Here is a 12,821-nt window from a genome sequence, read left to right as displayed (position 1 = left end):
TATATATATATATATATATCATCATCATCATCATCGTTTAACGTCTGCTTTCCATGCTGACATGGGTTGAATGGTTTGACTGAGGACTGGTATGCCAGGAGGCTGAACGAAGGGGGTCTTTACAACAGTGATGGTGGTGGTGGTGGGGGTTGATGGCAGTGGTGATGTTAGACCACTTAATGTAGTATGTTTATTATCCAAATACTTCATCATTATTCTAGCAACTTTCATTATACCAATATCACCGTACTACAGTATCGACCAGACTATCATATGTCATCATACATTGCTAGTCACAATGTACTTCACATTGTTTTAGCTTTCGAATGATGCCACCCCACTGGCCTGGTGAGCAGGTCATTGTTCCCCCCATCCCCGATCAGAAGACTATTCCATTGCAGGGTTACCCCATTGACAGCAGAGTGAACTGGAACAACATGAATTGAAGTGTTTTGCTCAAGAACACAACCCGCCAACCATGTTCTAGCAATCGTGAGTGCAATACCCTAAACACCAAACAAATATAAACCTGAAGAAAGAAGCAAAAGGTTACCATCATGAAAAAGTAATTCATTAAGCCATGAACTACCATAGTTAGTCACTAACATCATCAAGATGTAATTCTTTAAGTTATAAATGAAGCCATAGAATATCTTTTGGGTCTCCTTTTCAAATATGTTCACTTATTCTCTGTTCAAACATGCTTTTTCTTTGTTGTTATTGAAGGTGCTATTTGCGATGACATTTCTTCTCATTATGACTAAGAATATCAATTTTTTTTAGATTATTGTGTTAGCAATTAAACATATTCATTATCTTTTAATTTTCCAGCCTCCTTTAGTTAGACATTATTGATTGAGAATCGTGTGTATCATTAAACATGCCCCACACAAATTAGTAGTTGAGATCTTAATCAAATGAGATTAAATGGAAAAAAACATCTGATCTCATCAAACTGTTTATTTAAAGAGGTTTACCTATTTATGCAATCACATTTTATCTTATAATCCTTAACATCATTTTTATCATCCCTTGGCTTGAAGTTGACACCTTAATACTGCAGCCATATTGTTGTGCTTCACAATAAGTCCCACAACATTACCTGGTCATTCATCTTATTCTATCTTGTTCTTACATACAAGTGCTTCTAATTAGATATCTCGTTACTTACTACATTAAATATGTTGACACTAACTTAACTATTATATTTCATGTAGATGATGTCACTCAGTAAATAAATTCTATCCTTTTTAAAGGATGCTACATTTTTATGCTTAACTATGTATACAAAGTTCTACATCTCCTTAGAGATTCTCTTATTGGTAGTAAGAATATTTTGGTTGGCTACAGGGAACATAACTCTTTCCCTTGAGAGAGGATCTGGTATTTTGTTGGCTTGAACCACATTCTAGAAGATGCAACTACTTCATCCAACTCTTTTATCATCCTGCATGTTTCCTCCTTTGTAGAAAGGATTATAGTGTTGTCCATGAAGGCTTTTAGAGGTGACATCTGAAATCCCTGTCAAAGTTCTATTGGAGCTGACCATCCCAATGCTGCCTTCAGGATGATCTCCATTGCCAACACAAACATCATCATTTAATGTGTTTTCCATGCTAGTATGGGTTGGACAGTTTGACAGGAGCTATCCAGGCCCCGTGTCTGTTTTGGCATAGTTTTTATGGCTGAATGCCCTTACTAAAGCAAACTATTTTACAGAGTGTACTGGGTACTTTTACATAGCACCTGCATGGGTGCTTTTTACATGGTACCCATGAGCCTGCAAGATTAGAAATGATCAGCTGAAGAGGGATGCAGGGGGCATGCATCTATGCAAGGACGACCACATATTTAGTTTGATGTGTCTTCTCAACCAGATGTCTCGGTCCCTTGTCATCCCCTCTGTGAGGCCCAACATCCAAAGATCCATTCTCACCACTTCGTTGCATGTCTTCCTGGGTCTACCCCTTCCACATGCTCCCTCCACAATTAGAGATTGGCACCTTTTGATGCAACAGTTTCCATTCATACATGTTATGTGACCATATCAACGCAGTCTTCTCTCTTGCACACTACATCTGATGCCTCGTATACCCAGTTTTTCTCTCAAATCCCTTACACTTTGTTGTATATACACACTGACATTACCCATCCACCAGTGCATACTGGCTTCATTTCTTTCAAACCTTCACATGTCCTCAGCAGTCACAAACCATGTTCCACTGCCGTGTAGCATAACTGTTCGTACATAGGAATCATACAATCTGCCTTTCACTCTAAGGGAGAGGTACTTCATTATTAACAGAGGAAGTAGCTCTCTTAACTTTGCCCAGCCTATTCTTATTCTAGCGGCTATGCTTTTGGAACAACCTCCACCACTGCTAACTAGGTCACCTAATTAACAGAAACTGTCTACTACTTCTAAGGATCCCCACTGACATTTGAGGGAGTCTATTTTTTGTACATTCCTTGTGTTTAATATTTACTCAGTATTTTGGCTTTAAAATTGAAATTTATCCCTTTTTTTGTGCCCTTTCTTTTAGGAAGTACCAGTTGAACACTGGGGTCAAAGTAATCAACTTCCTCTACCCTTGAAATTGCTCACCTTGTATCAAAACTTACAAAGAATTATTCAGATTTATATAACACTCCATACATCCTGTTGTATTACCCGTTCTATGTCCTAATATTTGACAGTTAGCTATGAAAGATCAAAGTTGCTCTAAAGTAGTTCTGGTCTTTTGTTTACAAAGGGTGACATAACTGTTAAATTAATGATATGAAACTGAGATCATTGACAAGTCTTAATCCTCATCACCTCCGCAACATCTCCCCAGCAAATTCAAAATAGATCTGCTGTCAGGATATTTCTCTATTTCGTCAATTAATTATAATTGTTTATCCAAACAGTTGTGAAGCTAAATAGATTAAATTTGAGATATGTATCAACAAGTTTCACCATTCCCATCAAAGGAGCCAATGTGAGAGCCTCTCATTGGCTGCTTGGTCTGCTAGAAATAGAAGCCACATCTACCTCAAATAACACCCTACCATTTGAAATAAGGAAAAGATGAAGTGGATAATGTAGTCTAACATACCCTTAAAGCATAAGATAGCCACAACTTTGGATGTGGGTCAGCAAGGTTATGGGTGACTCGATGTTGAACATCATCAAGAGAGGACCAACTTTGATTATCAGTTCTATTATCTCTTGGACAATATATGCAAAGACTTTTACACCTGAAAGTATGCACAATATGACCAAATGGCTTCCTGTTTGTCATCATCCCTTTTATTCTAATAACTTAACTTCTTTCTTGAAATGGCTTCTCTCTGAAACTCACTACCATCATTTTATTTTCCTCTTGACTTTGATATTCAGTCCTTTAACACTTTAGCATTCTTCCAAAATATTCTTCCTGCTGCATGGCAGGGAAACATGGGCTGTGACAGCCAAGGCCATGCGTAGGCTTGAGAGAAATGAAGCCAGCATGCCAGCCCAATCAAGCCATCCAACCCATAGCAGCATGGACAATGGACGTTAAATGATGATGATGATGATGATGATGATGATGATGATGATTGTGAATAAATAAACATTACATTTGACAGAATAATGGGAATTCTAAAGGGTTAAGCTTTCTGTCAATCAACATTTTTTCAGTTTGTAGGTCCCTTCTTTTCATTATTCCTAGTCTTCTACTCTACAAAGGCCTCAAGCCTTATTTGAGACAAAATCATATTTAAAAATTCCATAAAGTCACTGGTTCAATCCCACTGCATGGTGTTTTAAGCAAATGTAATTTTCTATAATGTAGGGTTGATCCATACACTGTGAGTAAAAGAGGAAGATGGAAAATGTAGAGACGCTCACTGATTGGAGTGTACTTGTAATTCAAGAGGTATGACCTCCTTACACACTGTGTCATGCTGATTCTCTGTTGGAATACTCAACCACTTACATGCTAATTCAAGAGGAGAGAATTTAGTTAACCAAAATCAGTTGACAACTAAATCCTCATTGTTAAATGATGGCAATCCACCATCAACTTCACCACCACCACCATATCTCAAAAGCAACCAGCTGGAATATTAATGATGTCAGTTAATGAATTCAATGATTCAGAAATCAATATTTGCCAGTAACAATTAAGCATTTACTTCTTACAAGACTATATAAAACCGTTATCCATAATATACTTGAATAAAGGACTGCTACTGATTGGAAGAAAGGTAAGATACCCACACTATGTTAACTAAGGTTATATAATACACCCACTCCTATCTAGCATTAAACCCAGCCATATCTGTCTAGTTCTATATTTAAGATATGAGGAATTATGTACATTATTTACATTTGACGGATATTTGTCCTCAATGTTTCGGCTGCTATACCTTCCAGCCTTCATCAGGTGCCCACAGGCATATGGCGTAGTGGTTAAGAGCACGGGCTACTAACCCCAAGATTCCAAGTTCAATTCCAAGCAGTGACCTGAATAATAATAATAATAATAATAATAATAATAACAACAACATCGATAAATACCTTAGGAATGAGAACCTGGTTCGAAATTTTTCCAAGACACTTGATGAAGCCTGGAGGGTATATCAGCCAAAACGCTGTGTTAACAACAAACAGGAAGAGGACAAATATCCATCAAATGTAAATAATGTACATATCTATCTTGTATACAACATACTCAGACTATATCAAGCTGAAGTACAACAATATATGCACTTATTATTTAATATATACATATATATATATTGTTTGGCTCCCACGCCGGTGGCACATAAAAAGTACCATCCGAATGTGGCTGATGCCAATACCCACTGACTAGCTCCCATGCTGGCAGCATGTAAAAAGCACTATCCAAACGTGATGAATGCCAGGTCCACCTGACTGGTTCCTGTGCTGGTGGCACATAAAAAGCACTCACTACACTCTTGGAGTGGTTGGTGTTAGGAAGGGCATCCAGCTATGGAAACATTGCCAGATCAGACTGGAGCCTACTGCAGCCTCCTGGTTTGCTAGTCCTCAGTCAAACCGTCCAACACATGCCAGCATGGAAAGCGGGCGTTAAACGATGATGACAACGACGATGATGATGATGAGGAGGAGGAAGAGGATTGTAGAAAACATAAATATGAAAGAAGCACACCCTAAGATGTAGAGCAGTATATATTAAAAATGGGGAAGGCCGGTTTATGGGATTACCTTAGGTTTCCCGTCCATAAATGAGTTAGCTTTATGGTGTAAGCCCTTTATGGATGGGAAATCTAAGATAATCCCATTAACCAGCCTTCCCCATTTCTATGATATATATATATGTATATATATATTTACAAATTTGTAAACAAACCTGAAGGCTGTAAATTATGGAGAATAGTGACACACATAGGTCCTTTTTGATAATAACTATAATCATATATTATTTACAATAATATATATTCGATTTGAAGCAACTAAATCTAAACAATTGTTTAGGTTTAGTCACTTTAAATGGAGCATATATTGAATTGGATTGAAACTGAAACTAGTTTCAGCTCACGAGCTGTGGCCATACTGGAGTACCACCATTTGTACTGCCATACTGTAAATAATATATAATTATAGTTATTATCGTCATCATTGTTTAACGTCTGCCTTACATACTATCATGGGTGATATATATATATATATATCTCATATATCTGAATAAGTACACTCTAAGGCAGATATATATATGGAGAGAAGAAATATACACTTTATATCTAATATATGATATACCTAAAGTATATCTACCTGAAATTGTACAACATAACCATACTTTACCTATTTAGTATAGCACATGTACACACTATATCTAGCTAATATATAATGTAAAAAACCCCATTCTAATATATATTGGGTTCTCAGATAAATTTGTTCATTTCTTTCCAATATTATTTGTATTAACATGAAAAATAATTTCATCAGTGTTTTATGAGGTTTGTGAGGCTCTGTTCTTCATCTTCAAATTTTGTTTATTGTTTTTGAAATTTGAGTAGATTTTACCTCTTTTCAGACATATGAGGATGGAGTGTCAAACTGAGCATTTTTGACACTTGTTTCTCTTCACTTTAAATCAAGCTTCTAAAGCTGCCGAAACCACATTTGTTCTGTGCACAAAGAAGGTGCTATTACTGAAAGAGCTGCAGGGAAATGGTTTCCATGCTTCAAGGAGGGGAAATTTGACCTCACAGGTTCTCCATACTCTGGCTGACCTGGTGAATTTGATGAGGATTAATTGATTCAGTTCATCCACTCCAATCCAACTGGCCCAGCAGATATGATGCTCTCATGATTCTGTTGCCTATCACCTTCACTTGACAGGTAAGGTCCAAAAACTTAGTGTATGGGTGTCACACACTTTGATCATAAAAGACAAACACCAGTCTAGCTTCCAATGACGTCAATTTGACATAAGGTTACTCATAGATGCAGAGATTTCTTTACAGCATCATTACTGGCAATATCAACTGGCATCTTTAAATCAATATGATGCAGAAGAAAGAATGGCTGAATCTCAACATGCAAGCAATCCCTTGAGCCAAGACAGAGTTGCATCTATGCAAGACAATGATCTATTTAGTGGGATTGGGAAGGGCTAATTCACTACAAAATGCTTAAAATCAATGATGCAGTCAATGCATTGCTTTACATTCTGCAAATGAACTTATGCAACGAGGCAATCTTGCTGAAATGACCCAACTGGTGATATGGTACACTTCATCAACATGACAACACTCCCTCCACAATACAAATTTGACCAAAAATGCTATTTTTTATCTCAAATAGGAAGTTCTGTTGTACTCACCGTATTCTCCTGATACTGTGTCTTCAGATAATCATCATTTTTGATTGCCTTCCAACACCTTGCAAGATGTTTCATTCAACTATGGTGTGGCGTTGAAAAGTAACTCAATGAATTCTTCAGATCAGGACCTGGTGATTTTTATCATCAAAGCATTAACAAGCTTGTGGAACATAGACAGAAAATCATGAACAATGAAGGAGAATATATTATTGACTGATTTGTTAAAAAGTTTTGATGGAAAATAAAGATTAAAATAAATTGAAAAAAAAAAGCAAATTCAAATGAATTTAATGAGAACCCAATATTATATACTCACCATCATCTAATGTAAGGGTGGGGAAACCCCCACAAGCAGATTTTATTGCACCCGCAGGCTGATATACTCGCATGTATAAAATGTAGTAAATTTTTCAATTATAAAATTTATACAATATCTGCATGCCTATTTATGACATAGGTCATGTTTCCACTACGAGTTAAAAGGGTCAGACTCAAACAGATATCGTCCGGTAATTGCCATTTGAATGGAAATTTTGTTTTCACTATAAAACACATATTGTTAGGCTTGTACCACCCCCTTGAAACCCCACTACACTCTAGCTGAAAAATATAGAATACCTCATAAGTGATATAAACGTCTTAAATTCAGTGGCAGCATTGATGAAGATGTTACATGTTAATTTAATGTGTTAAATTTATATTTAATTTGTTGAGGCAACTTTTCTACAGCTGGATGCCTTTCCAGTCACTAACACTCATCTGTTCCCAAGTGTATTTCTCCATGGCCAGATGTTTATGCAAAATGTTGGAAATGAATGACACTGCTTGTATGACAGTAACACTCATTTACAACTACCACGGAGTATTACAACAAAGGCACACAAAGAGACATATGCTCATTCACACTCACACACACACATACAAACACAGACACATAGATATACAGACACACACACACATGTATGTATGTATGTATGTATGTATGTATGTATGTATGTATGGGTCTCTTCTATTTTTTAATTATTATAAATCTTCCGCTGAGGAGGGAGCAGGTTTCCAACAAAGATGCAAGGCTCCATCTTTGGGATGTAGGTTAACACAGACAAATTCACATTTAGAACATGAGAAAAGTCTCACAGGTTGCACTTGTAATGTATGAGTATGTATGTACGTGTATGTATATATGTATGTATGTATGTATGTATGTATGTATGCATGCATGTATGTATGTATGTATGTATGCATGTATGTTTGTATGTATGCATGTATGTACGCATGTATGTATGATGTGCTTCTTTCAGTTTCCATCAACCATATCCATTTACAAGGCTTTTCTTGATTCAGGGCTTTCACCCAAATATTTTAAATATCCTAAAATATCATGTTTACTGAATCTTATTAACTAACTTTATTTACAATCTATGTTTATTTAGAGAGCCATGAAACAATAGTACCAAGAACCATAGTAAATATTTACAGTGAGAAATATGACTACCGCCACCACTGCCACCACTACCACCACCACCACCACCACCACCTCCTTCAACACCCAGACCATTGTAAGTATCTATCATTTCATTTTTTCCCCATGTAAAAATGCTCCAGTACTGGTGCCACACAAAAAGCACCCATTATACTCTGTAAGGTTGTCGGCCATAGAGGAGCATCCAATCTGAGTTTATGTTTCCCTCACACTCCACCAGCTCTGATCAACCATTGCTCCAAACTGCTCCACAGACCATCACAGAGTAGCTGCTGTGTTTCATTGTTGGCTGCAATCTTTTCACACCAAATTCTTGATCACAATCGACCACTGTTAGAATGCAACAGTGGTCCAGAATGCAACAGCAAATCTGGACTCATCAGAGACTATGACAGTGTCCAAAAATGCTAGTGGCCTCTCCACCATCTCACTGGCCCAATCTTTTCTCCACTTGATGTCGGCTAGTTGAAGAAGTGGCTTCCTTCTTGCTGTTCTGCAATAGTAAACAAGTTTGTGGATATACCTTACAGCTGTTTTGGGACTGACATCAACTTGTTCTGCTATGTCAGAGGCCTTGCAACAAGGATTATCCTCCATACTTCTATTAGCAAAGAGAAGGGTCCTCTCAGAGAGCCCTGCTTGATCTAAGTGAGGCGATGTGGACTCCTTCCCCTCTCTGATGAATTGCACAATCACTCTATTAACTGTAGAAAGTGGGATCCCAAGATTTTCTGAGATTTTATGCTGACTATATCCACCTTCAGAATGACCCACAATACATCCTCTTTAAAATTCAGACAGTTCCAAGGCTTTTTTTGTACATGGCATGATTAAACAGTCACATAAGGAACTTGAAACATAAAATGTCAATTAATAAAAAAAATATAAACCTTTACACATTAGAACAAACACAAAACGATGTTTTATGGGGTGTCTATTTACTTCTGTCATGTCTGTGTATATATACATACACACACACACACACACGCATATATATATATCATTATCCTCATCATCATCTTATGTTGTCTACCTTCCACATTTGTATGGGCTGGACAGTTTGAAGGATGTATGTAGTGGGTCCAAAGTCTACATCGTATGCCAATGGTTTTTACTGCTCGATGCCCTTCCTAATGTTAACCACTTCATAGATGCTACTCATTTTTAAGAACCACCTTGAGCAAATGTCTTCTACAGTAAATCAAGCATGATCAAAGTCTCGTGAATAGATTTGGTGGATGGAAACTGAAAGAATCTCAATATACATACACACACATGTATGTATTATGTATGTACGTGTGTGTGTGTGTATGACCTGTGTATGTCTCTATGCCTCTTTGACTTGTCATTGCCTTAGAATTGTAAATGTGGCATGTGCAGGGATGGTATCATTCATTTCCAATCTCCCATGCAAATATGTCCAGTCATGAAGAAATCCCCTTGCATAGAAACAAATGAGGGTTAGCAACAAGAAGCACATCTCATTGAAGAAAATCTGCCTTAATAAATTCTGTTTAATCCATGCAAACAAGGGGATGTTAAAATGCTGCTGTTGCTGCTGCTGCTGATGATGATGGTGATGAACTCGATGTATCATTAAGAAGTAAAGTTTTCTGTACAAGATTCTCAGTCTCTCCAGGAACAGATTTACAATACATAAATTCAATCATGATGGAATGCATCAATTTGCCAAAATGAGAACTTTAAGTCTGATTCACTTTATTAAATCAACATCACATATTTTTACATCCATCTCTTTGTCTTCTTTTTGCAGGAATCTCCCAGTGATCTAACACAGTTCTTCAATCCAGAACAGAATCAAAAGAATGAATCTGAGAAACAAACATTAAATTCAAGTAAAATATCTTTCTTCTGTAGAATATTTTCAATTCAAATTTTTCCAGAATATTAATTCTTGTACATAATCATATCTACAAGCTTATATTTGGTACGGCTGATGTAAGTGAATTAAAACTGCTTTTTTTCTTCAAAAGCATCCAACAAATATGAAAGGAGCCTGGATTGAACTTATAATGTGAAAAATGTTTTTACTGATATGTCTGTAGAATGTAGTATCATGAAGAGTAAGAGAGAGTGAAAAGATAAAGAGGGAATGCTATTTTGCAGAGCTAAAAAATATAATCTCGTTGTGAATTGTGAATTAAAATTAGTGTTCTGTAGTTGAAATTTTCAAAACCACAGTTTGATAAAAAAAAATTTTTTTAAATACTAAAATTACAATTTTAAAGAATTTTCTTCACAGTGGAGACTTTAACTATTGCTTTGTTTTAGTAAAAGTTGCATGTTCCAAATTAATTAATAAGTAACTTTCTTTATTACAGTATAGACACACCTGAGTGTATTGATTTGCATATTTAATTTTGCATACACCTGATGGAACTATATATTCAGAGTGGCGAGCTGGCAGAATCGTTAGCATGCCAGGTGAAATGCTTAGCAGTATTTTGTCTGCCATTATGTTCTGAGTTCAAATTCCACCGAGGTCAACTTTGCTTTTCATCCTTTCGGGGTTGATTAAATAAGTACCAGTTATGCACTGGGGTCGATGTAATCAACTTAATCCCTTTGTCTGTCCTTGTCTGTCCCCTCTATGTTTAGCCCCCTGTGGGCAATAAAGAAATAGAAATATATTCAGTGTGTATTCTACCTTTCATATGGTATCATCAGGGACAGTTGAGTGGTTAAGAAGCTCACTTAGCAGCCATGTGATTTGGGATTGTGTCCCATGCTGTAGCACCTTGGATAAGTGTCTTTCACGAGTGCTCCAGGCTGAAAAAGTACCTGTGAGTTAACATGATAGACACAAACTGTGTGGAAGCCTGTTGTGTGTGTGTGTGTGTGTGTGTGTGTGTGTGTGTGTGCGCACATGCATATATGTGTGTGTATGTGTGTGTATATCTGTGTATGTCTGTGTGTATACAGAAGAGAGAGAGAGAGAGAAGGAGAGAGAAACTGAGATGGATAGATAGCAATAAATATATACATATACATATATATATATCATCATCGTCATCATTGTTTAATGTCCATTTTCCATGCTGGCATGGCTTGGACGGTTTGACTGAGGTCTGGAAAGCCAGACTCCTATCTGATCTGGCAATGTTTCTACAGCTGAATGCCCTTCCTAACTCCAACCACTCTGAGAGAATATACATACACACACACACACACACACACACACACACATATATATATATATATATATATATATATATATATACATATATATATGTTTGCCTATATGAGTGTATGTATATACAGGGGTTGGACAAAATAATGGAAATACCTATCATCATAGCATCATAATATTGAAATATTTATAAAACCATCAAAAGCTTGTTTATTTTTATGTTTTTTGATTTATTATTAGTGTTGCTTAACATGTTTTGCTAAAATTGCTGTTTCTTTTCAGATATCATCAGAAAAAGGTAATTAAAATTCATTAACATGACATATCTATCAGACATTCAAAGAGGTCAAATTGTTGGTGCTCGTATGGTAGACACTAACGTAACAAAAATTGGCAAAATGTTTGGTATATCAAGAAGTACTGTTTTGAAAGTAATGACAGCCTTTGAGAAAGAGGGAAAAACCTCCTCGTTGAAACAAAACTCTGGAAGAAAACCAAAACTTTCAGATAGGGATTGCCGGACTCTTATACGAATTGTTAGAATGGATCAAAAAAGTACAGCTCCCAAAATTACTGCAGATCTTAATGACCACCCCGAGAACCCAGTTTCCACAAAAACTCTTTGCCGGGAGCTGCACAAATTTACTACTAGATTTCACGGAAGGGATGCAATCAGAAAACCACCACTTTCAAAAACAAACGTTGCAAAGCATTTAGAGTGGGATAAAAATCTACAGAATTGGTCCCTAGAGCAGTGGAAGAATGTTATTTTCTTGGACGACTTATCCTTTACCTTATTTTTGACCACCAGCTGAATATACCTGTAGAGACAGTCAAAAGAAGCATTTGACCCAGACTACCTTCTTCCAACTGTTAAACATGGAGGGGGATCTGTGATGATCTGGGGGGCTATATCTTGGAAATCTGCTGCCCAATGGTTTCCCTTTATGGCAGAATTAATAGTTAAGACTATTTAAGCATTTTATCTGATCAAATTCATCCTATGGTTGTGGAACTGTTTCCAGAGGGAAACGCAATCTTTCAGGATGATAATGCACCAATTCACACAGCTACAGTTGTTACTGAATGGCACAAGGGACATTCTAGTGAAGATGAACATCTTATGTGGCGACCACAGTCACCAGATCTCAATATTATTGAATATTTATGCCAGTATGCTCCGTTGGATGTGTAATGTCAATGTGAATACCCGTCAGAGTGTAAGTATCTTGAGAGAAAAGCTGAACATTAGAAGCATCAGTTGTGGTGTGCAAGAGAGACGATTGCGCTGGTATGGACATGTGGTGAGAATGGATGAGGATAGCTGCGTGAAAAAGTGCCACACCCT

At 36.8% G+C, this 12,821-nt stretch overlaps 1 protein-coding gene across 3 annotated transcripts in view; it reads left to right on the top strand.

Moving 5' to 3' along the window:
- Positions 1–12,821, top strand: part of LOC106881752 (myosin heavy chain) — a 111,204-nt gene that overhangs the window by 22,189 nt on the left and 76,194 nt on the right. For all 3 annotated transcript variants that reach the window (XR_008265734.1, XM_014932243.2, XM_014932242.2), the window contains 2 exons: positions 8,273–8,398; positions 10,097–10,178. Coding sequence is in view for 2 of the 3 variants with exons in the window: in XM_014932243.2 (XP_014787729.2) it covers positions 8,327–8,398; positions 10,097–10,178 (154 nt within the window). In the remaining variant the exon portion in view is untranslated. The remainder of the gene's footprint in view (positions 1–8,272; positions 8,399–10,096; positions 10,179–12,821) is intronic.

The sequence above is a fragment of the Octopus bimaculoides genome, chromosome 1 (genome assembly GCF_001194135.2).
Source record: "Octopus bimaculoides isolate UCB-OBI-ISO-001 chromosome 1, ASM119413v2, whole genome shotgun sequence".
Taxonomy (NCBI): Eukaryota; Metazoa; Mollusca; class Cephalopoda; order Octopoda; family Octopodidae; genus Octopus; species Octopus bimaculoides.
Note: the sequence above shows the minus strand (reverse complement) of the source record. Positions and strands in the feature narration are given on the sequence as shown.